The following is a 26,836-nucleotide window of genomic DNA, read 5'->3' on the forward strand; positions in this document are numbered from 1 at the left end:
AGATGGTCTGCGGCAGCTCACGCAGCAGTGTCTTGTCAAACCGCACCTGAAAGGAACATTGCTCAGACAGCAAAGCTCCAGCACGAAACTTGGATGTTACGCCGTCAACTAGCATCGTCTCCTTAAAAATAAGCTTTATCTCGGAGGCTCCTGTCTAAATACGTGGGGGCCAAGAAATGGTTGTTGTCAGCAATCACAACCCAAAAGTTGATTACCTGCTGTTGCGCGTAAACGAAAAAAAAAATTAAATCTATAGGGACTGTAGGAAGCATATTCTATAATTAGGCCGTTTATGTTTTTCACGTTGAATGGGGCAAAACTGCATTTTTTTCAGAAAAACGAAACTATGTTGGTTACAACTCGGTAACTCATCGATGAAAAGCGCTATTAGTTTCTATACCTCGTGTAAGTTTCTTGCAATATCGTCGACACTGTGACGCGATCGCGTACGCTCAACACCACCTCGAGGTTTTTGTTAGGTACCTTCTTTAAAATGGGTGAATTCTTAAGTGGGTGAATGAAACGACTCGCCCAGCTCTCGATTCTTTCAAGTGTGCCTGTAATGCTACAGAAAAAAAATATAAAGCTGTGGCCCATGATGAGATCAAGTCTAGCAGGCTGGTCTTCGAGCCAGCAGCCCAATACTCTAACCGCGATGCCGCAATAGCCCGTGTGTTTCTGACGGGCCAAGGTCGTTCTTTGACACATCTGGCGCGTGCGCCGCGGGCCAGTCTCTCGCAGTCTCCGCAAGTGGCAGTTAGCTCTCCGAGACGCTGTGTTTGACTGCACTGCCTCCTGAATCGCCCCCCCCCCCCCCCACCCCCAAAAAAAGAAAAAAAATTCGCTGCATTCGGGATCGCTCCACCTTTTTCGTCACACGCATCCCTGCAGAGCGTGTGAGGCCCACCTACAATGTCATCGCATCAAAATGAAATTAAATTACGGGGTTTTACGTGCCAAAACCACTTTCTGATTATGAGGCACGCCGTAGTGGAGGACTCCGGAAATTTCGACCACCTGGGGTTCTTTAACGTGCACCTAAATCTAAGTACACGGGTGTTTTCGCATTTCGCCCCCATCGAAATGCGGCCGCCGTGGCCGGGGTTCGATCCCGCGACCTCGTGCTCAGCAGCCCAACACCATAGCCACTGAGCAACCACGGCGGGTCCAAAATGAAATATATATATATGTATATATATAGGTGGAACGTTCCGAAAGTTACCTTTTTCATTTATTTTCGCATAAGAACTTCATTGCCAAAAAAACAAATACACCGCGGAATCATGAACTGTACACCTTGCAGTATTTTTCCACATAGTCGCCACCGACACTGAGACATTTGTCGTATCGTGCAACCAGATTGAAGAAACCAGTCTGGTAACACTCGGTGCCCTGCGATGCGTGGAATCGTCGCACAGCCTGCTCCACCTACGCATTGTTTCGGAAGCGACGACTGGAGAGTGCGGCTTTCAATGCAGGAAACAGGCGCCCATTCATGCCGGATAACAGCACGCACTTCCATTGGCGACCGCGTTGTCAGCCCACGTCTGTCTGCCATCGTGATTTACACTCGAATAACGCCGGGCACCGGCCGTGTGCTGCTAATCTCTCTTCTTCGGTGCTCTGCGCATGCGCTGAACAGGCAATGACCGTGGATTCTTAAGACGATTGTTTGTTTTACCATCTTCTCTTCCAAAAAACATGGCGAAACTTACTTTCGGAACGTCCCTCGTGTTTAAGCTACCCGTTACGCCGTAACATACACGGCATCGTTTGTTATGCATACAACGATAAGTCTAATTGAAGAGCAGCAAAAATACCCTTCTAGTTTTATGATAAATTTAGCCGCAGCAAACGAAGATAAATTTGGCATGTAACTCGAAACTCAAGTTCACCACAGGGCACAGAGTAATATTCAGAAATACCTTTCGTACGGTTTCTCTATTTTTATCCTCCCTCAAATTATTTCTCGTGCAGCCCGTTCAGCCCGTCCAGAGATCTCTTTATTATTATTATTATTATTATTATTATTATTATTATTATTATTATTATTATTATTACGATGACGGCTTGGTTTAAGGCGTAACTTTCGATGTGCGCTATAAGTGTGCTGTAATACTCGTGTTGTGCCTCAATTCAAGCAGCAAACGAAAAACAGGGAGGCTAACCAGAAAAATTCTCGAACTGGCTGCCATATACTGGAGTACGGGGAAAAAGTGTACGAAAGGTGGGAAAAACAACGGGGAAGAATGAACAACATAAGGCTTTCTGTAAAGGCGCCACGTCGTCACGCAGTTTCAGCGTCCCGCTCACACACACATGGCGTCACACAGCGCAGTGTCGCTCATGTCCGCGCACTGCAAGTAACGCGACGGTGCCTTTGTAAAGCAAGCGGGCGACGCCATGAAGGTTATTCACCCGCAGTCCTACGGCAGCCGACAGTATACTATAGCGCTTAAGCAAAACGATGTGCCCCTCAGTATCAGTCACCGTCACGCGGCAATTATCACCACGCGCTGTTTCACTCTTTCCACAGCACAAACGCGAGAGAGCGTTACAAGCACTGTTTGTTCCCACGCCCTGCCCAGTTTATTCGTAGTAGCACATCAGTGCGGCCTAATCTCCTCCGATAAACCGAAGACGGCGAGCACGATAATATGCAGCTTGGCAATACTGTATAGAGTTTCCCACAAAAGAAATCACTGGAAAAAAGCCTGCCGCTTGTGTATGTGAGAACAACAGGCGCGGTTGTTAAAAAATCAAGCTATATTACGGAGTTCTTCAGTCTTAAACTGGACAGTGTGTTATGAAGTAGGCTGTGGTGAATGGCTCCGGGTTATTTCTGTAAACTTGGGATTCTTTAACGCGCGCCCAAAGGATGCGATACACTGGCGTTTCCTGCAATCCGCCCCCTTCGAAATGCGGTCGCCAAGGCCGGGATCGAACCAGTAGGCTCGTTCTCAGCGGCTCAACGTCATAGCCACTACGCAACATCGGCGGGATTAAAATAAATTGGAGTCATCACAGCTGGCCACGACGCGTGAAAGAAAAAGCAAATATTCTAAATATGGAAAGGAGGGGAGGATAGCGTGGCAAAACTCGCAAGAGCGTGTATTCGGCGTTGGGGTATGTGCCCGCAGTGTTTACGTAGGAAGTACTGAGCCCCTGACACGGTGGAGTCGTTAAAAAAAAAGGAGAAAAGCTTTGCAAGAACACAGATTGCACGGGCGTATTTTCCCTACGCATTCTTAACGCAGGCGACAGCTAGCAGCCTCGCCTGGCGTGACGTCACCGAGTTCACTCGAGGCGGCACGCATAATTATCGTGCGTGTGGTCTGATGATTGATAGAGTTTCATGGCAAGACAATGGTGATTGGTACGCTCAAGATAAGCACCTTGCGAGTCATCAGATATCACGTGTGGGGAAGCGGAATAGCTGGTTTCATCGTGTTGTCACTGAGCAGTGGGGCATACACATAGTATGACTATGAACAAAGACGACGATTTGTCGAGAAGACCGTGCGGCTGGTTCGGGCAGCCATATTGTGCCAGATATAGACAGTTTTCTCAGACTGAGGACAAAAGAAAATCGCTCTCATTAGTAAAATATACGTACTTTATGCATGTCAATTATTCTTGGAACCGACAATGGTGTCCTGACCGGCAATTCTAAGTATCATTTAGAATTCCCCCCCCCCCCCCCCCCCGCCCGTTGCCGTATTCAACAACTTCACTTTCGCTTGCACAGATGTGGTCTGGCGGTATCCCCTTTATGCTTCATCTGCTATTAGCCGGAATCCATCAATCACTTTTTATTATCGTGTCGGTGGTTTTCTACTCACCGAAAACCGTGTTTAGAAATTCCGCTTCGAAATCTAGGACTGCTTTTATGCAGTACTTTTATACTCTCACTTGGAGCAGCGGTATTAGGATAAAGACACAGGAACGTTTGCCGAGCCATTTACAATTTACTTCTGTGACACAAAAAGATTGCCTTATTAACATACCGCTTTTACTATTATTAATGTATGTCTTCTTCAATACATTATAAATTTATAAAATTCTAATATAAACACAGTTATTACACACTGCTTTATTTCATTTATTCATTTTTCGTCTTTGAATATTCATTTATTTTCCTTCTTATTACTTATTTACTTATAAACTAATTTATTTCATTTATCAATCATGTTATCACCCGGTTCTTGGCCTATCCGCAACACTGGTTTTGCTTTATTATTTGAGGCTTCTTCTTCTTCTTCTTCTTCTTCTTCTTCTTCTTCTTCTTCTTCTTCTTCTTCTTCTTCTTCATCAGCATCATCATCATCATCGTCGTCGTCGTCGTCCTCGTCTTGTGCATGCAGCGTTGCTGTAACTTGCATACACTTGTAAATACACCCAGGCTTCACTAATTTAGCACCGTGGCATTCTGGTGGAGGTGCTCGGTAGCCCCAAGAGACATCAGACATCATATTATGAAGACATCAGATCTCTTTATACGCTGCTTCTGTAAATAAAGAATATGGTTGCTAGTCAGCGCTCCGTCCTGTGCTCTTCACTTGTTCGTCCTGTGTCGCGCTGTTTCTGTTTTTATTCTAAAGATGAACCAACCAGTCCCTTTAAACACACTGCTAACGGAAAATCGTAGTTGCAGAGTTGTAGTCAAACTCTATTATTATTATAGAATGTACGCATTTGTTTTGTATTTCACGCTACTCATCTGTTCAACATGATTTGGATAATATCTTTACCTCTATACTGCCCACGGAACATTGATGTGATGTGGCCAATGTATTTCATATTATGTATATACCTGTACCTCAATGCTGAACGCCAACAGAAGCGGGAGGCCTTTGTCAGGTCTTTGTAGCCCTTCGCTCCTGCTCCCGTTTCTGCAATAAAAGCAAAGATAAACCTTCATCTTCACTATCCTTACTTCACATAGCCGTCCGCTAATTGGCGATCGCGATCGATTCTTCGCCTTCTTTCAGGCCAAGTGTAATTAGATCCCTGATTCTGTTAAAACATGCCGTAATTTTTCTAAGTTCGGTAGATAATTTTTCCACTTGTGTCTTCCAGAACATACCATCTTTAAACCAGATACCCAGAAACTTATGAGCTTCTACTTGTTCTATTTGCACATCTCCAAATATATCGATTACTTAAACTACATCGGTTTATTATTTGATGCAAATATTTCATATGTAGTTTTCTTGACATTTAATTGTTATTTGTTGCTATGTAACCATGAAAACGGCAGATTTGGGTAATTATTTATTGAAATCTGCAACGTTTGCAATGACTTGCCTGAGAAAAACACATTCGTGTCATCAGCATACATGATTAAACTTCGAGAAGTGCGTATGAAAGAAAGATCATTGATATATAGGTTAAATAACAGAGATCCACGTATAGGCCCTTGTGGCACACCTTGTAATATCTTTAATTCCGGAGTTTTACAATTGTTAATTGATATGTAATGATACCTGTCTTGTAAACAACTGCGAATTAAGTCATATGCTGTCCCTCTCATCCCATATTCAAATGTTCGTCAACAAAATGGCAAGATTTACAGAGTCGAAAGGTTTTCTGAGATCTAAAAAGAGACCAACCGTGTATAATCTTTGTCCAACGTTGCTAATTACTTAACGGTTATTAGCGAGAAATGCATCTTCCCAGGATCTTTCCGTTTTAAACTCATACTGCACATCCGACATAACAGAGTACTTTCGGACAAAATTTTCAAGGCGGACGTTTATGATTGTCTGAAAATTTTTTGACATTACTGGTAATATCGATATGGGTCCGTAATTGTTAAAAGTGTAATCTATACCACATATGTGTACTAGACACACTCTAGTTAGCCTGAGTGCTTCCGGGAACACGCCATATTCGAGCATACGATTAGCAATATGAGCTTACGATTAGCATACGAGTATCGATTGACACAGCTGTTCATCGTCTGTATCAACTTGTAAACTTAGGCAGACTAACTGAATTAACAACCATGGTGTCACGCGCGCACAAGCAAACATGAACACATCGCACTCGATGAGCGCGGAGACTCGCTGTCAAAACGCTGTAGTGAGGAAACGCGGCAGAAGCAGCGAGCGAATTGACCTTCGTGCTGTCGCTCGCATCAACGCGAAATAAGCCGCGAAAACACAGCGCAGCGCGGACTCTGTACCCGTCGCAGATGGCTTTCAAGATACAATGGCCCTGCCGAGCACGCGCGGCCGCCCGGCGTAGAAGCCCCCCCTCCCCTCCCCCCGAAGCCTTGCATGCGACGGAAGCCTACGCGCTTGCTCTCCGCTTTCCTCCCTTGCATGCGCGAGGAGCCGAGATCGCCGGCTCACCCTCGCACGCTTTCACTCGCACATACAGCATACGGCGCAAGGCCTTGGACATTATGCGGAACCTCACGGCGATGGCGACGGCGGGAATACGCCTGGAGTCCCATATAATTAGTTCACTTGCATTTTTTTTTTTGCGAAAGCAACAAAAGAAAAATTATTGTACAGATCCAAAGCACTTGTTTGAATCTATATATAGATGAAGCAAAGCTTGCGAGAAGCGGTTAATGAATTACTATAAATGTTCTCATTTCGGTCTTTCTTCTTTGGCGCAAAGAAAACTGGCACGCGCATGCGCTCTCACTTATCCTTGCTACGTTATGGGACAAAGATTACATTGGCTTATTTTTCTTTCTTTTTTCTTATTTATTTATTTTAGATGTATCGGTCGCTTCTAGACCGATCGTCCGTTGTGGGTACGAGGCATAATGTGGAAATAATGTGGAAATAATGTGGAAGAACACGCAAACGCACTTCTTGGCCGATCGCAACCAATATACACGGTGTTGCACGTAACATAAGCTAAACTTTAAAAATATACAAATGCTAGACATCGCCGCGCGACTGGCCACTCTGTTACTGCTCATTCTGCTCGGAAATTGAAGGTTTTCCGAGATTCCATGGTGCGTAAACTTTTGTCGTTGACTGTACGTAAGGCGCGGACGTGAGCTGCGACACAAGCACGCCGTCGTGGACCTTCTGATCGCCTACATACTGGTTGTGATGATTCCTTCGATTCATATCGTCGTCATCGTTCCGCGTCTTCCCTCTGCCGTCGTCAGTGCGCTGTAATTTCGTCGTGATCACGCTTTACGTTGTGACGTCGTTATCATTATTCGGTGGTCGTCATTCCATCGTCACTCCGTTGTTGTCTTTCAATAACCATCACAGTCGTCGTTACGCTGCTGTGGTCATCCCGTCGTCAGCGTGCCACAATTAATCGTTGTGCCGTCATCGCCATTGTTTCGACGTCATGCATTTGTCTTCTCTTGCGTCTGTTACGTCTGTTACGAACAAAGTCTGTTACAAATAAAATAATTTCGACAACAGCAACACTGTGACACGAGGTGCACACAGAAGGCTTAGATCTCTTGTGTCGCACTTACGTATGCCCCCCAGGCAGCTCTCATCAACACTCTACTCTCGGCAAGCGTCCCACATTGCCTTTGTTCTCGAGGCGCAGAGAGACAAATGCGAAAGACAATAGGCGCCGTGCGCGTGTCATTCGCGAATGATAGCTCAAGCAAGTTTAGCGTCGTATAGATGTCAGCATTGCGTTGAATCGGTGTCTTTTATTTGCAGCATGTATCGTGTCGGGTTAGCAAGTGCACTCGTTCTCCGCGTACTCCTCACCAGTCGCGTGAGCGTACGTCGCTCTATTCACCTCGCCGTCATTGTGAAGTCGGAAGTAACCGCGCGCGCTTGTCGTTTCTCTTTGCAAAACCCTCGTCACTTGCATAAATCTCAAGCAAGGGGCAAATAAAACCACCACCTCGTTCAAACTGTCACGTTACTCGGTCTAACTGCAGCCACTACAACTGCTCTTCGCGATGCGCTCCCACTGACTGGCAGAAGCGGAGGCGTGTTTTATCTGTGGTCCCTAAGGGCGTGGCGGTCCCCGTTAACTACCCCCCAAATCGTCATCGCTGTGAGAAGCGTGAACTCGCGTTTGCACGTGCAGTGTGGCCCGCACAAAACAAGCGCACGGCGCATGGCCTCTAAACAACCGCGGACGCATGAAACGGGCGTTTCCTTCCAAAGGCACGTCCGCCGTTGGAGGCGCGCGCCGCACCCTACATGCGCGATTAACGCCGACCACGCTTCGATCGTGGCGGCTTGGCTTTCGCCTGCTCTGCTTGGTTGAACTTATGCGTCGCCGAGTGTGGTTCACTGTAGCAGAATGTCGCTACGCTGTGGAGCACTGTCACGTGTCCATGCATTCGCCACCGTCGTTAATCGACATTGGCCGAGCTCCGGAAGGGTCAACGTTCCGTCAGAAGGACACGTCTTGGTCAGACGTAGCTGAAGGAAGACGCTAGGGTTGAGGATTGGGCGAGTTGGTATTGGGCTCTCAAACTGGTACAGCGCAACACAGAGAGGAAGAAACATGCCCAGCCGGCCAGATAAAGGAACCTTTATCTGGCCGACTCGGCTTTGTTTCTTCCTTTCTATATTGCGCTGTACCAGTTTTAGAATGAAGGAACACGAGGGCTTCACTCGAAACGTCCTCTCCAAGCTGAAGCTTGCCTTGTTCACTGTTGACAAATTCAAATATTTGTCTTTAAGTAAGAGCTATACCTTCAGTAGGGTGCAGCCTTGGCGGATTTCTTTCCTTATAAGCTTTAGTCTTCCGTAACACGCCATAGTAAGAAGCCTATGTCTTGTTTAGATTTATTGATGTTAAGAGTCCACGAGCAGCCAAGTTAGCGAACAAACCGTTGGTGTTGAATCTAACCAGCAAATTGATCTGAATGTACACTAACGCAGCAACAAAAATTGTGTTTAATTGTATTGTATTGTACTGGATTGCGCTGCATTGTAGTATATTGTGCAGCACACTGCTCAGAAAGCAGTTGGCTAAATCGTTGTCGGATATTCTGACGCCACTTCAACTGCGCCAAGCTTGCAATATTTTTGCCGTTTTCTCACAAGCATCTACACAAAGCGATTAATATAGGGCTCAAAATCTTTGTGTGGTGAAGGAGGGCTCTTTCATTGTCATGGCTGCTCAAGGAACGCGTGGTTGAGCGAGATGGATGCCATGAAATTGCGACGCTCATGGTTCATGGAGTTCGTTTCTTGTAAGCTTTTGTCTTCCGTAACGTGCCATAGTAAAATTTACAACTCAAATGCATCTTCGAGTCAGCAGAGGATGATAGAAATTAAGATGATAGAAATTAAGTGAGACAGCGCCCGCTTCAGGGCAGGTCAGGAATAAGGAGCGAAAGCAAATAAATAATTTAGTAGATGAACGAACTATCAAGATGAGGAAAATGAATCGAACATGACAATGCAAAAGACATTCCATAAAACTGAAAAGACGATGTCGAAATAGTGGCAGCCTGCAGATTAGATGGTCTATTGAGAGAATGTGGCCGGTATTGGGCAAGGGTATCTGTCAGTTCACATGATCTCTATCTTATCTGACACCGCTTACGATCAGCTGATCCTGGCAAGAATGCAAGAGAAGTGCCATTTTAATCACACAGAAAATGAGAAGAGAAATATGATCGGCATAACGTCGATGTATCATCCCGGACTACGAATCAAACAAATAACGCCAGTGTCAGATTTTATTCTTGTGCATTGTAGGGTTGAAATGGCGCACTTTCGGCCGACAGCAGGCGGATCAGCATCGTCCGCTGTGCCTTCAACAGAAAACTGGTGGCTTCAGGCAAGCTCGCTCAGCTGCTTTATACAATGTCCCTCATAAAAAATGTGCGGATATTAGTTGTTAGGAATGAAACAAATAGGCAACTACTCTCGGGACGAGGCGCTAGCTGCTATATTCTATATTGCCGTCTCCGGAGAGAACAGCTAAAGGTACACGGAGTGTCAAAGATATGGATGCATAGCAGACAGGAGTTCGAGGCATTATAAGGAGTACCTTTCGTTAATTGTCACTTCTTACGTACACACTTACAACGATTTCAAGTGCTAAGGGGTAATCACACGGCAAGACGTTAGGGACTCATGTTTTGGAAGTCTGCATACGTACTTAACCTCTACACCAGTGGGACTGTTAACAGCATGACGCTCTGTCCTTTGGCCATTGTGCTCGGCCCTATAGGCTGAAAGGTTACCGTTACACTCGGCGCCCAATCTTCGAATTGAATAATTATCATGGATTTTATTTAGCGATAATGCGGGCGCATGTTCGGAAAGTTTTATACGCTTAACACGATCGTGGGCTAATGGGATTTTGTTGGAGAGGGCAAGAACTCCGAGCGAGAATATTTTCCGGACAAGATGGCGCGACAAACGGCCGAGTATCATGCCACTTCGAGTATTACTCAGGGTAGCCTTAAACTAAAATATATTTGCATTCTCCGCACAACCATATGACAGCTTGCGCGGTTTCCACAGCACCGGTGACCGCGCATAGCCTTTGTCAATGAAATGCTGAGTCGTGTCCCTCCACATCGTTGCCTTAGCTACGTGAGATCCTGTCCACAGATGTTTTGTGCGTGCGCTTAAGCAATGTTTACGATTAACAACGTCAGTGCCTTTCCGCCAGTACAGATAATTTTAGTCACGTCGGAGTCCTTTGCTTCTGCATAAATCGCGCTGTCGCGTCTCGTTTCATTAAAAGGAGAACCTTCGCCCTCGGCTACCACGTGCTCGCAAGGTGAGCTCGCTAATTGCGCTCGCTTTCTCCGGTTCCTGTTTACGTCTCGGCGCCTCCAGGAAGGAAGCCGCCGACGCCGCCACCAACGCCTAGGCCGCACCGACGAGACCGGACTGCCCAAAACAGGTGAGAGGCACGCGCAGTGGACGCGTTGCGAAGTCCCGGCGCCGGACACCACGCGACGCCCGGTAGGCGTCGATGACTGGCCGCGCCAGGACCCTCGCCGGCCGGAACGGTGGCGAGGTCCAACGCCACTATCGAGGCATAGCGCGTCGGCACCCCCGAACGTTGAAAACGAGCCAAATAAAGAAAACGAACCCCTTCGCGCATACCTCGGTGCACAACGAACGAAAGCCGCGTGCAAGCCCTCCCCTCCCCGCCCCATTCCAGCGCCCCATCGTCCCACGGACAGCGCGCATGACGCGCTGGTCAAGACACACTTGCGTATAGAACATGCGGTGCACGAGACCGTCCGGTGAGTACGCCGCCCACACGGACGAAAGGTTTCGCTATACAGAATATTAATAGGGATGCTTCGCAGAGCGGACGGCGTTGTCAGTTGAAGCGGCCACACCCACGTGGCCTTCACGTGCCGAAGACGATGAGGAGACCCTGCACAAACGCTTTCCTTTTCGATCAGTCTGCCCGGCAAAAAACGTGCCTGAAGCCTCAACATGAACTGAGCCCTTAGTGTCCCATCTGTGGGTACAGGCATGGAAACCGCAGATAAATTTCCCCGAAATTTTCCTTGTGTTAAAGTTACGTGGAAAAGAAAAGTTACACAGAGCTCAAGCTCCCGCGCAGCGTGAGAACAGATGACGGGCAACTACTTTGCTGTATTCGTTTTGTTCTGTAGCTAGAATTGAGTACGTTTGACTCATACTTTGAATAAAATATTGTTGAGGTGTTACCCTTCCTCCTGTTTCGTCTCAGTTTCTGCAACAAATGGCAAATACGTTGTTGCAAACTTGATAGTTGCTCCTAGAGTGTGTGAGCACGTCTTAAACAAGAGTTCCCTGTTATCGATCCTGCCATGTCATGCACAATCGCAATTTGAACGATGCTGGGCGGAGTGGGTTACTTTTTCTACTCGAGAATACTTTCTGTATCGTAGTACGCAGTGGAGAACAGTAACAGCTAAGACGAACGCCAAAAAAGTCCCCACAGTGTCATTTCTCGAATTTTATCTCACATTTGTCCGGCGCGGCAACGCTTGCAGGCTCTAACGTGCAGCCGAGGCGCTGTATATAGACCTGGGCAACGCGACATTTCGTGACTTACGACAACGCTAAATTCCATACATCTTCCAAAGCTTTCCATCTTCCAAAGTCGAAGCTGGTACAAGTAGACAGAGAAAGAAGTGTTCAAACTGCACATCAGCCCGACATAGAGTCAACCCTCGTGGTCAGCACGGCTAGTTTGAACCCGTTTCCGTCTCTCTGCCTATGTGTGCCTCGATGTTGGAAGATGGAAAAGCTTGGGAAGATGTATGGGGGTATTGGGCGTCCGCCTGTCAGAAGATGGATCGACAATGCGCATTGTGCTCGCAACCAGCAACGCTGTAGAATGCCCAGGCATAGTCACGAGCACAAAGAACAGTAAACGGAATGTGAATTCAAGTAATCATTTATTTTCATCTCAGACAGACAAAAAGGAACAACGGAAGAAGGCGACACCGTGGGTTCGGCGCACTCGCGACTGTGTGCCTAAAGTTGGCGCAGTATAACGCTGCGCATGAAGCCAAGCCAATCCAAGCAGGTGGCATGGCGAGTCGCAGCGCCGTTCGTGTGCTGCCATAAGCAAGGCCTTTAAGCCACGATAACGAGAGCCAATCTCAAGGTGATCGGCGCGATAACCCCGGAACTTCGCTGCCCAGGTGAGATGAAGGGTATATAGCAAAAAGACTGCAACGTCTTTCACCACTCGAAGCACGGGCGAATGGTTCAGGCGTTGCTGCCTCTTGTGATTTCAGGAAGTTTAAAGGCTTAAAGGCTCGGTATCGGGCATGTCATTAAAGCTTAATTGTAACTATCTCTCTACAAAGGCTTGGTGCGCTCGTGTAGGGTGATAACGAGTAGTTGTCGCTCCATTCTGGCTACGGCAATCTGGGATTGACCGAGACAAAATAAAAATCCTTCGGCAGTAAAGTGGCCGCCAACCGCGCTTTCCGTGAACGTAAAGTGGCTTCGTCCTCAGTCGCGAGACGGCGCTGTGCTCGGCTCGATAGAGTGGAGGGAGAGCTTCGAGTAGAGGGTCGTCTGAGCATACGGGGGTAGCGCAAAACATCGTTAAGTTTGTTATAGGCGAGTTTGCGTGTATCGCATTACCTGTTATACCGCACAGTCCTACCAGTTGACTATATTCGGGTTCAAGTGTGTATGCCTATTTTATTCCCGTCAGGTTATGATGTCTTACGCCTCTATCAGGGCCACTAAAACTGCTTATAAATGCACATTAACAACGCGCGCGGACAAAAAAAAAATGAGTATAATTTAAATAGCTTGCCGAGACACGTTCCATACCAAAACAAGAAAGTTAAAACTAAAATTTAAGAAACGACATACATTCGTGATAGTGGATAATTTCTACCATTTCGTGTGAATGAATATCAACTTTGTGAGTGTCTCGCAGCGCTGCCTAGGTTAGGAGGTTTGATAACACGCTATCAAAACAATTTTTTTCGTGTCCTTGAGCAAACATTATTGGCTAAATGCGTGTCACAAAAGCTACTGCCGTTACCTTTGCCTTTGCCTTTACCTTTACGACGACCACAATCACTCATCGCGTAGGCTAGCGGCGTAGGAGTATATAGAAGTAGCGGAGCTTCTAATAGTCAGTCCTGGTCCGCCTTGTATCTCCATAACCGGCAGCAATTACACGGCCCCACGCGCACACAGTGGGGAAAACGTGCCGCAGCTGTACTGCTTTGCTGGCAGGCAGGCAGATCGTGTTTGCCTCAATTATCGCTCGTCGTAAATATAAGCTAACCTGACGACAGTCGCCATCTGGCGGTGTGACCACAAAACGTGACTCGCTGGCCGTGCCAATGCACACGGATGGGCTTGCGGTCAAACCTGCTGTTTATGATAACTTTCTCATAGATGACAGCGCAAAACGAACACAGGAGTGTCACGACTGTGTCTTTGTCTGTGCGTGTGTTTTTTTTTTTATTCTTCCTTTCTTTCCCTTCTTCCACTCTTTTCATGTGTGTGCGCTCTTTCTTTAAAGATCTTTCTGTCTCCCCTTACCTAGAAAACTGGATATCTATCTTCCGGTTAACCTCCCTGCCTTCCTCGTCTCTTTTGTTTCTTTCTTTAGACATTATTAGAGAGTGAAGGAACAACCTTTACTGCTAGCACAAGGATTGTTACCTCAGATGGAGATGACAGATATAAAAATAAACAAAGGACAAAAAGAAACGGAAAGAATGGGGAAGGTCAAGCACCGATAAAATCAAGCCAAAGAATGTCCAGTAGTCCCTGCTACTGCAAGAAAAACAGCAGGGCGATAGTGACACAGTTACGTCGTCAACTGTCCAGCACAGCACACACAAAAGAAATCATATAATAAAATTTAAAAAACGAACCAGCGCAAACTGTACGCAACGACGTCAACCGTATCGTACAATACTGTGGATAGGCCCTTCCACTAAAGGACGTGTCCCAGTTGAAAACAATACTGTAAGCGTACTGCAAGACTAGAAAGAAAAGTCATACTTTATTAGCTTTGCTTAGCTGTGCTTAAAGAAATGGTGACGCCACTGGGTTGCGCCGCCTGCTTTCTCTTCTATGAATTAACAGATACGCCCAAAACGATGAACGAGAGAAAAAAAAATATATATATATACGGTGACATCAGATGTAAAATTTCCATGCAAAGAAAAAAATTGCGTTCCTGGGCACTCTCAAAACACGTCCCTTGTGAGCGCCACAAATACAAGCACAATATTCCCGAACTCCCAGTATACAGTTCTGCCGTTGTAGACGTAGAGTGACACTGCTTAGATGTTCTTCGTTATTGGTGTGTTGGCATAATGAACGCGCACGTAAAATTTGTATTCTGACAGGAACCGTCTTTCTCTATGCAGGTATAATCCCGGTACGTAGTGTAAATTTCTGACAAAATTGAACGTTTTGCTGCAACCGCAGGCACATCACAATTTCACGAGCTTGTCCAGGAATGGAAGTGACCATATACAAAAAATTTTAGTAGTAACGCAGGATGCGAAACTTAAGCAGTTCAAGAGATAGATATACAGGTTTTATTGAACTAAGGGAAGAGAGATCCGCCTGACCTGCTCTAACCTGCTGCTCCACACAGAGGTAAGAGGGGAAAGGGTAAAAAAGACGGGATGAATGATGATGACGACGACCGATTAGAGTGATGCCGGCATGCACGACATCGCAGCAAGGTGAACGCGCAAGAACTGAAGGTTTCTGCGCTGCGTTATAACCTAATGCCAGTGTGGCGCGTTTCGATTCTGAGCAGCTTGCAGCAGCTTGGATGACTAGCAGGTAGAGAGCGTCCGAAGAAAAGTAGTGACGACCTGTGGCCACAAGACGTGCAGTCTGAAAAGGTGGTTGACGAGACGTCACAATTACCGTGACTCTGGCAGCAACCCGCGGTACGATCAGATGTTTGGGGGCGCTTCCTGAACTACGTGATAGGGCTCGAGATGCAGGAGAAGAATATGCTGTCGTTTGTGCAATAATTGCACACTGAACGCGTATTAAATAGGAGGGCCTGCTGCTCCGTCCCATATCTGCACAGTGAACAATAGTTGTTGATCAGAAACTGTTAATTTTCTATTCTAGTGCTTTTGCAGACGAAGGCCATGATTTGTCAAGAGAAACGTCTAAAAACTTGTGCTGCCGCATGAGCTGCAACCATAGCCGTATCGAGCGGCAATCTAGTTCGACGCGGAGCATTCTCACGTATCTCGGGATAAGACAAAGGTGTTATGTAATGTGACAGATTCTTACCCGGCAGTGTTTTTAAGATGCACGGCATGACATGAGCACTTGAGCCAGATGCCTACATGCACAAGTCGTCTGCATTAAAGAGAACGATGCAAAGTGCGGAAGATATGTGGCAACTCATGGGTTACATAGCTGAAAATAAATAGACTGTCTACACTTCCTTTCGGAACGCCTTGGCCAAGTTGGTCTTCTTTACTAACTAGGTCTTCTAACTTGCCATGGCGCTCTTTGACCATACCTGGCCCTTGCGCCACTAAACACCACACATTCATTCATTCATTCATGGATGGATGGATGGCTACAACTTTCTTCTACGTGCGGCGAGGTTTAACGCGACCCGGGCTCAGGTCTCCCACGGGGGAACGTCAAGGCCCTGCCACAACGCCGCCTCACGGGCTTGCTGAACTGCCCACGTCTGGATTCCGAGGTCTGAGCTGCGCAGAGCGACGGCCCACTTCGACGACAGGGTCTCCGGAGTAGCTTCCATCCCTCCTATAACTACATTGCACTCCCACAGCATGTGTTTGAGTGTTGCTGGTCCTTCCTGGCACAATTTCCATGTGCCGTCCTGGTGCTTATCTGGGAAGATACGTTTCAGACGGAATGGATTAGGGAAGGTGTTCGTCTGGAGCTGTCTCCAGGCGACGGCCTGCCTCCTGATCAGTTTAGGACTAGGCGGTGGGTATATCCTTCTGGCGTTCAAATATGCACTGGTTATGTCGATGTATCTGGTGAGCCTGTCCCGTTCTGCTCGAGAAGTGTTCGCTACCTTGCGAGAGGCGTTGCCATGTTCGGCACGCGGGTCATGTCTCGCGCCGTCCGGTGCGCCGTTTCGTTTAGGTTCGGGAGCGCGTCGCCTTCCGTGGTGACGTGCGCGGGGAACCATATGATCCTCGAGTTCGCGATTTTGGATCTGCCCGCTTTGGCCAGAATGGACAGGGCTTCCTTGGAAATTCGACCTTTTGGCGTAATTCTTCACTGCCGTTTGCGAGTCACTTAGTACGACTTCGCATTCCATTCATTCATTCTTTTTTTTTGCATAAGCTGTATCAATGAATTACAAACTCCGTGATCCGTTTCAATGTTCGGGCGACGATACCTAATTGAAACAAGATTTACAAAAGACACGCGAGTGGCTTTTTGTGTCAAATGCCTGCTTAGTGTCAAGAAACGGAATAATTGTGATCCCACCACAGCTTCGCACCTGCTCTACCAAATCAGAATATTCGAAATACCATCCATAATTAGCAGAAGCCCACCATGGTTTCAGAAAGTGCTTGACTGCGTTCTGGTTTCCATGACATTGTCGCGTCGATTGTCTTTACGTCACACAGGCAACTAGAAAGGCTCACAGAACGAAAGGAATCTTAAAGAAAGCGGACACAAGTCAGGTTTAACAAGGCATTTATACAGCCTTTATTTTTCTGCGCTTTCTACAGTACACAATAACTAAGGTCCCGGCTATTCAGAAATTAATTGACGAAATTTGCAAGAAGCAATACATTCTTGTATATGCGGTTATTTAAGTACTTTCAACAAAACACTGGTACCCGAAGATCTCACGTTTTTCAAACCAGCAAAGGTCTTCCTATCAGGTTCAGCTACAGTGATACAGTTTTCCGACGACGTGACACGAGTGCGTTATTCAGTTCACCAAAAGCAAATGGTTGATCTAGTTTCGGATACTGCCAAGTGATGACAGAATCGACGGACGTTTTAACGAATTAGACAGTGCTTATGCATCAGGGTGAGCTCAGCGCTGTACCGGGGGCCGTGTAATGAGCTGGTGAAACTTATCCGTGATGGCTGCCTCCCGCACATCCTCAGCGAAAGCAAGGGCCCTGGACGGACATTGTTACTTTACAAGCTCACGTTAAGAAGGCCGAACGGTCCATAATTTTGGGCCAATTATAAAGTCAGTAAATGACGCTCATAATTCCTGCCAGCGCTATGTACCTAGCAGTTTTCGTAGCTGCCGTTGCATAGGATAATGAGTTATTTTTGCTCCCTCGAAATCATCAAGATGGCCTGCGCGTCGTAATTATTTTTCTAAACTCATCGTAGTACGGTTCTAAACGACTCGTATGCAGAATCTGCACAAGCATTTCTTTCATAAAATGTTAATAAACTTTAAGGAACGGTTTACTTTGTCTTGGACGAGCGATAATAGACTGCAGTTTGGATCTCTGACTGTTTCAGTTTTGCTAACAATGCGGCGCTGAATGGCTCTTTTCGCGCAGGCTGCTAATGAGCTCAAGAGTGAAGGCAAGGAAGGAGTATTACAACGGAGAAGTCGTCGGTAACCTTTATTTCGATACGACTTCTTCGTGCTACCCTTCTTGAAAGATCGTTAGGCCACAGTGTAAGGTAGGTAAGTCAGCGTGTAAGATTTGTAAGTGGCATATGGCATATATGTAAGCGGCTCTGTAAAGATGTCAGTCGCTTACCGTTTTCACAGCGCCCCTTTCAATAAACAGCATATTTCCCAAATGCGTAAGAGCCAACATTCCACTAAGGACAAACGTAGGTTGCTTCAGCACCCCGATGCGTGCATCTACAAGTTGATGTACCACACAATGTTGCTGGGCATGAGTAGCATGTTCTTTTCTTTGTTGTTGTTTTTTCTTTCTAAGGGGAAAAGCCGTAACCATTCTTTGGCATCAGCATATCCTGAGTTGTTGACGCAGTTAGTGTTTGATGAAGTTAGTGGTTGATGAAGATAGCGGTTAGTTAGCGGTTATGTGAAGAAATAAAGAACGTATACCAGGTGTTTCATATTAACGTTAACAGAATTTTCAAAAATGACCTGTGGCACTCAGCACAAATCTACATATTGAGCTCGAATACTCGAAGAGTTGTACTTTACCTAGCTATATGGGAAATCAGTACGCACAATCGTCTAATGAACAAAATTTTGCTAATGAACTTTTCTACTAAACATTTTAACGCACATATTGCAACAAACCAATTAAAGCCATCGATTTCACAAGGTACATTTACTTGAAACAAATTTTGAAGCCAGCACGACTTTTGAGATGAGTGGAGTCAAACTTGCCGCAAATATGCGCTGTTGTTCCACTAACCTACTTCTTTTTTAGCAAAACGCCTCTTATATGCACCGAAGCTCTAAACCTACTGGAACGCCAGTGCATTTCATCACAAACTTTGGGAACATATATCTCGAAAGTGGTGTCATTCTTAGACTTTGTTCCGAGTGGATATGACTAATGTCACCGGCTACAATTCGTAACTTTGAATATGTGGTGTAAAGTAATTCGTTTAAAAGTTGGTTAGCAAGAAGATGTTAATTACCTAAATATTTACTCTCAATTGTGCGCGAATACTGTCTGCCTCTGAGAGTAACCTAGCACAAGTAGTGGAGTTGTGCTGCGTGTCACGGGAAGGTTCTTAAAAATTATGTTAACGACTCAAATAAAACACCCCGTATTCACTAGCCCGAGAATGGTTAGGATGGCTAAAAAATATCACGAAAAACGCGCGGGGGGGGGGGGGGGGGGGGGAGACCTACGTATACAGCCATAATGCAACTCATGAAAGTGCTGCTGTGGATGGTTCTGATTAAAGTTTGCCACTTGAGTCTCTTTAATGTTAACTTGATCTAGCTAAAAGAGCGTTTCTGCGTTCCGGCATCATCGCAATGCGTCCTCCGCTGGTACGAGTCGAACCTGTGACCTTCTGCTGATTGGCAGGGCGCGTTAGCGTATAAATTTCTGAAGAGTGTCTGATAAAAATGAATTCTCTAGTTGAACAATTCACCCATCGAAGAAGTTGTGACAGGAGCGATATTACGTACAGTCTCTCTTTTTTTCCGTTCTTGCAGCATAATTCAGTGGACAGCCCATTTCCCTTAACCAGGGGCCTTGCCCGTGCAGTTCAGCATCGCCCCTGTATTATCAAGGCATAGATGCCTTCAAAACTTGGTAGCCAAGTGATCAGAACCTGCGCTTGAGGACAACACGTTAGAAATAACCGCTGAGGACAAATGAAAGGAAAACAAACGGCAAGCCAGCTAACTATAGCTACCATCACTAATACACAGCAAAGATTGAGTACGGGAGCTTCGCAGCTCCTAATTACAACTATGGTGCAGTTCTGTGCTACGAGCACCTTTCGCAAAAGTTGTAAGACCACGGAAGGCGCAATCAGAGGTGACGACGGACCACACCTTAGTTCAGGCTGTACGCATCGCCAGTATTCAAAAGCTCCGGACACGTATTTAGGCTGTCATCCCTGACTCTCCGAGCTTCAGGACGGCGGGACAGCTACGAGAGCCCTGCTGGACCGCCCCGCAGAAGCCCCTGAGAGCCGCGATCTCGACGAAGGAGGATGCGTACACTCGCGGACAGATCACGTCTCAATTACCCGCCCCTTTACAGTGGTCTTCGCCACCGCGCACCGACGTCCGGCGGGAGAACGCGTGGAAGGGGAAGAAGGAATCTCACCGCGGCGGCGCCGCCTCCTCCGACGTCGGCGAAGAGCAGCAAGCTGCGGCGAGGCATCGTCTGCCGAAGCGGGGAGAGCCGGTCAAGGTCCTGGCGCGTTATAAGCCTCCCGGCGTAGCGCGGCCGGCGTCTCAGTGGAGCGCCGTGCGTCGACCGGTTCGCACCCCGCTCCGTCGCCAGCCGCCTTTCCGCTCAACCTCACCGCTCGCCGGCAACGCGAGTCGCCGAAGGTGTGTGTGTGTGTGCGCGCGTGCTGCCGCGTGACGAGAGCCGTCGCCGCACTCCCGTCGCGAGACACCTCGCTACTCCGGACACCGCTTTACTCCCTTTCGAGGGGAGTCAACTCCGAGCTCGCCTTTCGCGTCCGGTGGCTCCCGGAGAGCAGTAAAAGTGTAGGCGCGCTAGTGCGGCTATACCGCGTCGACGATGATGGTCCCGTCGGTGCTCCTGGTGTTCGCTTCGTGCGCTGGATTGTCGGCGGCGCAGCGTTCGACCACGGCGAGCGTGCCCGTCCCTCGGGTGGATCGAAATCTTATGGACTGGGCGCTGCAGCAGGGCCTGGAAACGTGAGTACGCGTAGGCTTCGTAGGTTTTCTTTTACATTATTATTATTATTATTATTATTTGAAGGTAGACTCAGATGGCCACTCGCTGTGTGATGTCTTGGTTCTACTGCTTTACACGAAATCGTGTCGGATATTGGGCATCTAGATCTTTCGCCACTGATTGTCTACATTTTTATTTTTTAGCCGGAAACATAATTTCATGGAGGACTGTGACGACATCATTCCATTCTTGCGCTAGGACGTCTTCGGCAGTGATGCTCTCATTATTTCGCACTGAAAGTGAGACAGATAAAAGCTCCCTCTTAAAGTGTCAGTGTGGCAAAGCTAGACCGAAGGATAACAAGGATTTCCGTAGGCTCTCCAGTTGGACTTCTTTCGCCCGGCAATGAGAAAGTGCTCTCGTTGGTTTCGGGCCCGTTGTCTTGTCTATGGGAAGCGACAGATCGGGCTGATTTTGCCAAGGAAATCGCAATACATCAACGTTGGAAGCAATCATCACTGATCCCTCAACGTTAAAAGAGAAAGTAACGTCCTAACTAAAGATTATGCCTTATTATACGTATTCTTACGTGGCTGGTGGAGCGATACTGTGATGATGCAAAGCCGGCCCGCCAAAAGGCGCCTGTTTAAATAATGCAGACATCCGGAGAATACAGCCGTGATCTTGATAATATCTTGAAAGAAAACCTTATCGTCCCAATGGGCAACTGGGAATGACATTTTACACTTCGATTGTTCACTTCACCGAGCCCTTCGCGTTTGTATAAACAGTTTCCTTTACCTCGTTAGCAAATCTGCCATACAAGGCATAGCTGGCCTTCACAACTGACATTTTGTGTTACGATTGAAAGCAGCTGGAAAAATATATCTCTGTGTAGCGGGATTCTTTTTTTTTTCAAAATATTTAGTATCCCTAGACCGACACGCGATCGGCATGCTTCCAGGCACCTTTCGCACCTTTACTTCAGGAAGTCCGATCAGCATGCGCTCCACATGAAGGAAGATTAGGTCAAGCAGTTCACCTTTATTTCTTGGCATGAGCACATTCGTGGAAAGAAAAAAAGACAAATATATTTGAGAACAAAGAAAGAACGTTTAGTAAGTTGTTTATTAATTGCCCAATATAGTTTGCTGAATTGTTCACAAATGAGAACTTCCTCCAGCGTATCAAAATGATATTATAGGATGGCGTGAAATTCATACTCGATGCCTTTTTGTTTGTTTCGTTTTGTTTCTGTTTAACATAGACCTTTGCTTGTTTGTTTGTTTGTTTGTTTGATTGATTGTGCGCGGGCGCAAAACTCCAAATTCCCGCGAAAAAGGAAGACAAACTCTTTCTTATCCCCGCGTGAACACGTTCGTTGTCAGCCACGAGGCGTGAGAGGAAGGGGTGTCGACCCCTGTGGCCCCTATCGGGACCAGTTCCCGAGATAGGCGCGCGTATGTACCGTATCGCCCGATCCACCGTCTCGCTGCCAAAGATTTTTCAGATGAACGCTACTCGGGTCAGAGTACAAGGACCATCCGACTATTGACTCGTGACCTTCCTTGGCACGCGGATGCCTACGGCACCCACAGCGAGGCATGAATAGCATTGACCTGGGTGGACTCGCGCCAGTAATCGGAAAGAATGAAATGCTGCGCTCGCCGTTATTAGAAAGTTGGACTCGTGTTACGCTACCGCGAAGTGAATGTCTTCAAGAGACTTAACAGCCCAGCGATTCAATGATGTTGGCAACTCTGAAGTATAGTCTTCGGTAGTGCCGGCGTGAATGAGGGATGGTGTGTGTTATAAGAACGGGGTGAGCGCCAGATTTTATTTCTGCCTAGTACACCCTTGTGACAGGAGCAATGCGGCAGTAGTTTATTGTTCCAGTGCATGCAGGATGAGGTTAGCCACGGGGATTGTACCTGTCTCGTGTTTATACGCGAACACTTGAAACGTCCCCGCCAGCAGTCACGGGACGGTAAGCGGCGGTTTGGAGGGAAAAGGGAGAGAGGCTTAAAAGAAAATTTAGGAATGGGATTGTGCATTGTGAAGGAGATTACAGTCGATGACAAGCACAAGATTGATTACGAGCTACGCCCACAATAACGCAGTGCCCATTCCTGCAGCTCTGAAAGTGCGCCGAGCCAACTGGAGATCCGTCGCAGTTTAATGACTTTGCTAGTGTAAATGTCAAGTTAAATTTAAAAAAAAATAGAAGGTCGTTGTCTCAAGCTAAAATATTATCTTTCTTTGTGCACTGACACTAGAATTGCCAATAAAACTTGCCAAGGCGTTCAGCTACCACCATAAAACCAGTGACACAAAGAGGTACAGATCTATAAGGAGAAAAAAAAGAGCCGCTTGACGTCAGGGAAATTGGCGACCCTAATTGGCTGGTTCACCTATGCCAATTGCGTTTGAGTTGGACAGTGTGCATGTGTAACCTTTTACTCTTAGGTTGTCACCGACTACAGCAGCACGATAAACGAGTTTCTTCCCACGCCCAGCCAATTTGACTTCGTCTCGTCTTTCTTCCTACCGATATCCCAGCCCACGTCTTGGCGGTGTGGGTGACGTTATTTTCGGTTCGTCGCCCGCCCGCAGCGTCGGCCTACTATATACTATTCCGACCTGACCTGGTGATCACGTGGGCGTCCGTACAACCTCTCGGAAACGCCGGTAGTTCACCGCGATTGCGCGCTGCGTCGCGAACGCGTCGAACGTGCCCTGGCCGCAGCAGCAGTTGTAGCATACCGTTTCGAGCCGGTACGTAGCAGCACGCACGATCGCGTGTGGTTGCGTGCCTATACGTCTCTCTCTCTCACTCTCTCTCTCCCCTCCCCTCTTTCTCTATGTGCTCTTTCCGAAAACGTGAGCTCCGTATATCAAAAAAAAAAAAAAAAAAAACACGCGACACCGCAGTTTCACGCACTTATGGCCCCTTTCGGTTATATCAGGTACGTATTATGCGATAAAGAGGCCTCCTCCTCATTATCGGCCCTCGCAATCCCTTCCGATGACTCGCCTGCACTGCACACCGACGAGACGCGTGCGCGTTCGCGTCACGGCTCGAGCCTCAATCAGCCCCCCGGATGACCATCATCATTACGCGCTCTTCCCGTTCTTTCTGTGCGGCCTTCCCGTTACGGTGCGGCTCGAATTTCGCGCACGTGCCGGCATCCGATATGAAGCCGCGATTAGAGGACGCGCATACAACCCACCGCGTTGCCTTCTTGCGATAACCTTGCGCCAGAACGGATCGAACGTGCGCGGGAAATTTGTACGCGACCGGTGCGTGTAATGCATCGATCCATGGCGCGCGTGTCCCATCGAGGGCCGTATTAACGGCCGCGCCTGGCCGTGCGAGGTTTGTGTGTGCGTGCGTATATATATATATATATATATATATATATATATATATATATATATAATGACGCCATTCCGACAGACGGAACTTTCTCTCGATTGTTTCGTTTCGTTTGCGGCGTTCTATGTAGCGCGGCTCGCTGCGTGGTCGATGCGATAATACACCACGGAGGCTTCCGCAAGAACATCGCGCCAATTTGCCATTTCGCGCCCCTCGTGATTATAGGGAGATAAGCTTTATACACGGCACGTGCGCGGCTGCTGGCACATTCGACTGTGCTTTCTTCGGATCGCGTCTTTTTAAGCGCTCCGATGGTCGCGTAAAATGAAAACAAAGCTGTATTAGGGAGACAAATGACCTTGGTGGCATTACATAGTGCCGATTCTTTAACGCTAAGCTTGGTTAGATTCTTAAACGACCTTCGAAGCTTCGCAGGAAGCGTTTCAGGAACGGACAGTCGAATGTGGTAAGTGTTCTCCGCGCGAACCTCGGACGGGAGATTGCGCGCGAGCGCCGAGTTGAGGCGTTGTTTCGATGCGCCTTTCAGTTCGGGCGTGGCTTCCGAGATGGCACGAGCGCGCAGGTGCGCCGTTATAATCTCAGAGGCCACATTTCGAGTCTTATACGGAACGCTTACAATATGAATGATGGCTGGCGCATGGATTTGTCAAACAATATTCGCGCTCTTGTCTTCGCACATTTTTGCACCGTTATTTGGTGTACGCCTTGTCTATCTTAACTGCCGAGCAATGACATTTTTTTCGAAGCACACGAAGCGAGCAGGTTTCTGCGCACATGCATATCCACTGCGAACCTCTGCATATCGACTGTAGGGAAAGTTGACTGTCGCTTTACCGTACGCTAAAGAAGATGAAGGTTAAATCCTGCCCGCTCGCGAGACATTCATTGCGTTACTTGACATTCACATTCGAATGCGTTGTTACTTCCTATTGTTTTCTCCCACCAAAGGTCGTGTGTTCGAGTGCCTTAATTATCCTTGCCTTAATTAACATCAAAGGTCGTGGGTTCGACCCCCCGTTTTGCTGCCATTGAATTTTGGTGCAATAACGCCGGACGGTCAATTTTTCTACTCACGAGCCACCTAAAGATTTCGAACTTTTTAAGAGTTTCACGCGTTGGGAAAAAGTACACCTAAAGTGCAGCGTGACCGGGACTGCGAATACGGTACGGTACAAATGATAGCTATCCGCCTTACCTTGTGATTACATAACTGGAAGCTGGCCACGTGGTGCTGCTGGGTGCCCGGGATTACTTACAAATTTCGGGGTATAATTGCGTTTGATCTCGATGTCACGTACACTATTGAAAACGAAAACGCAACATTTCACGTGTATTTAATTTCACGCCTCTGTTTACACGAGTGACCGATCGGTCCGCCGTCAACTCATCTGAAGGTAGGTGGGTGTAGCCGAGGAGGAAAGACGAGGTTGTCTTCGCGTTGGAACAGCAACATCAGTCTTGTTAATTTTAATGAGTGCGCTATTCCAAGAAATAGATTACGAAGAAGGTCAGAACACTGCCCAAAATGATGGTAATGTTGAAAACGACGTAGCAGCGAATGAGACGAGAGCGATATATATGTATCGAGAGAGAGAGAGAGAGAGAGAGATTTTGATGGGGCACGGAGAGGGGTGGATCCCCGTTATGGGTGGAGCCTTCAGTCCAAGGCCCCAGCGACGGTGGCAGCACTTACGGCTCTGGCCGTCAGCTTTCGCTGATCCTCAAATGCCGAGCTGATCTCTGCTCGTGCATTGCGTTACGCTTGGGGGGGCGGGGGGTATTCGAAATTTTCTGGCAGGCCCATGTGGTGCGGTATAAGGTAGCTCACTCTGTGCGGAAAGGACAAAGGGGTTGATAAAGGGCGGGGTACATCGGATCGAATAGCGTGAGGTGAGGATGGGTGTTGGTCTGGAGTTACCTCCAAGCCGTGGCTTCAGCTTCGGTGAGAGATGGGGGTGAGGTGGCGGTATCGTTCTTCTCGAAACGCGGTAGTGCTGGAGTATTTCGTAGTAAGTGTGTAGTGTTTGTGGAGTGGGTTATTCTGACGTCTCTTGCAGTGCCCGGCTGCAGTGACCACGCTGGTCATCCTCCGGATGAGTGTGACGGACTTTGGATATAGAGAGAACAGGCTCACAATCCAAGTCGGTCTCGATCACGATGAATATTCGTGAGCAGCTTAATTACATAACGTCTCGTATGTGCCTGCATGGATGAAGGAAGCCGTTACGTGTCCTCAACTGTCATCTTCCGGATGAGCGTGACGGACTTTGGAGTTCAGCATGGACAATGCGGGTTAGAAATGTGTCACGCACGTTTAAGTTCGCGAATATGTAGTCACGTATGATCACGTACACTTGGGTGTGTTTGTGTTGGCCCACTCATCTGCAAAGCTCTGCAAGTCTGCGTCTGCTTTGCGGACTTACCTGTGAAACTGTGCCTGTACACGCATTTTGTGCGTTTGCGTTATTCGTGCGCGGAAATTTGCATGAGTGGTCTTAGACAGTCTTCAATGTTTCTACTTGGGGCATTTCATAAAGAAGAAGAAGAAGAAGGAAAAACTTTATCAAAAAGCTTTTCAAACTGTTCCCTTTATCCTAGCCGTGTAGAACGGCTACGCGACGGCGCCTAAGGTCATCTCGGCCACACCTTGAAATGTATGAAAAAGAAAGAACGAAAGGAAAGGAAACAGAGCAGAGATCCTTCGATAGCCCTGACTTTCGCCCATGCCCGCTTAATTGTCCATGCTGTTG

General features: G+C 47.4%; 2 protein-coding genes across 2 annotated transcripts in view; one reads left to right on the forward strand and one right to left on the reverse strand.

The window, feature by feature from the left end:
- The window catches only part of LOC126527822 (major facilitator superfamily domain-containing protein 4A-like), a 393,450-nt gene that overhangs the window by 119,739 nt on the left and 246,875 nt on the right, over positions 1–26,836 (reverse strand). The window lies entirely within an intron of this gene.
- The window catches only part of LOC126528266 (uncharacterized), a 137,566-nt gene continuing 130,960 nt past the window's right edge, over positions 20,231–26,836 (forward strand). Inside the window, exon 1 of the mRNA XM_050176156.2 lies at positions 20,231–20,709. Within this exon, the coding sequence (XP_050032113.1) occupies positions 20,570–20,709 (140 nt within the window). The 5' untranslated portion in view covers positions 20,231–20,569. The remainder of the gene's footprint in view (positions 20,710–26,836) is intronic.

This window comes from Dermacentor andersoni, chromosome 9 (assembly GCF_023375885.2).
Source record: "Dermacentor andersoni chromosome 9, qqDerAnde1_hic_scaffold, whole genome shotgun sequence".
In the NCBI taxonomy this organism is placed as follows: domain Eukaryota; kingdom Metazoa; phylum Arthropoda; class Arachnida; order Ixodida; family Ixodidae; genus Dermacentor; species Dermacentor andersoni.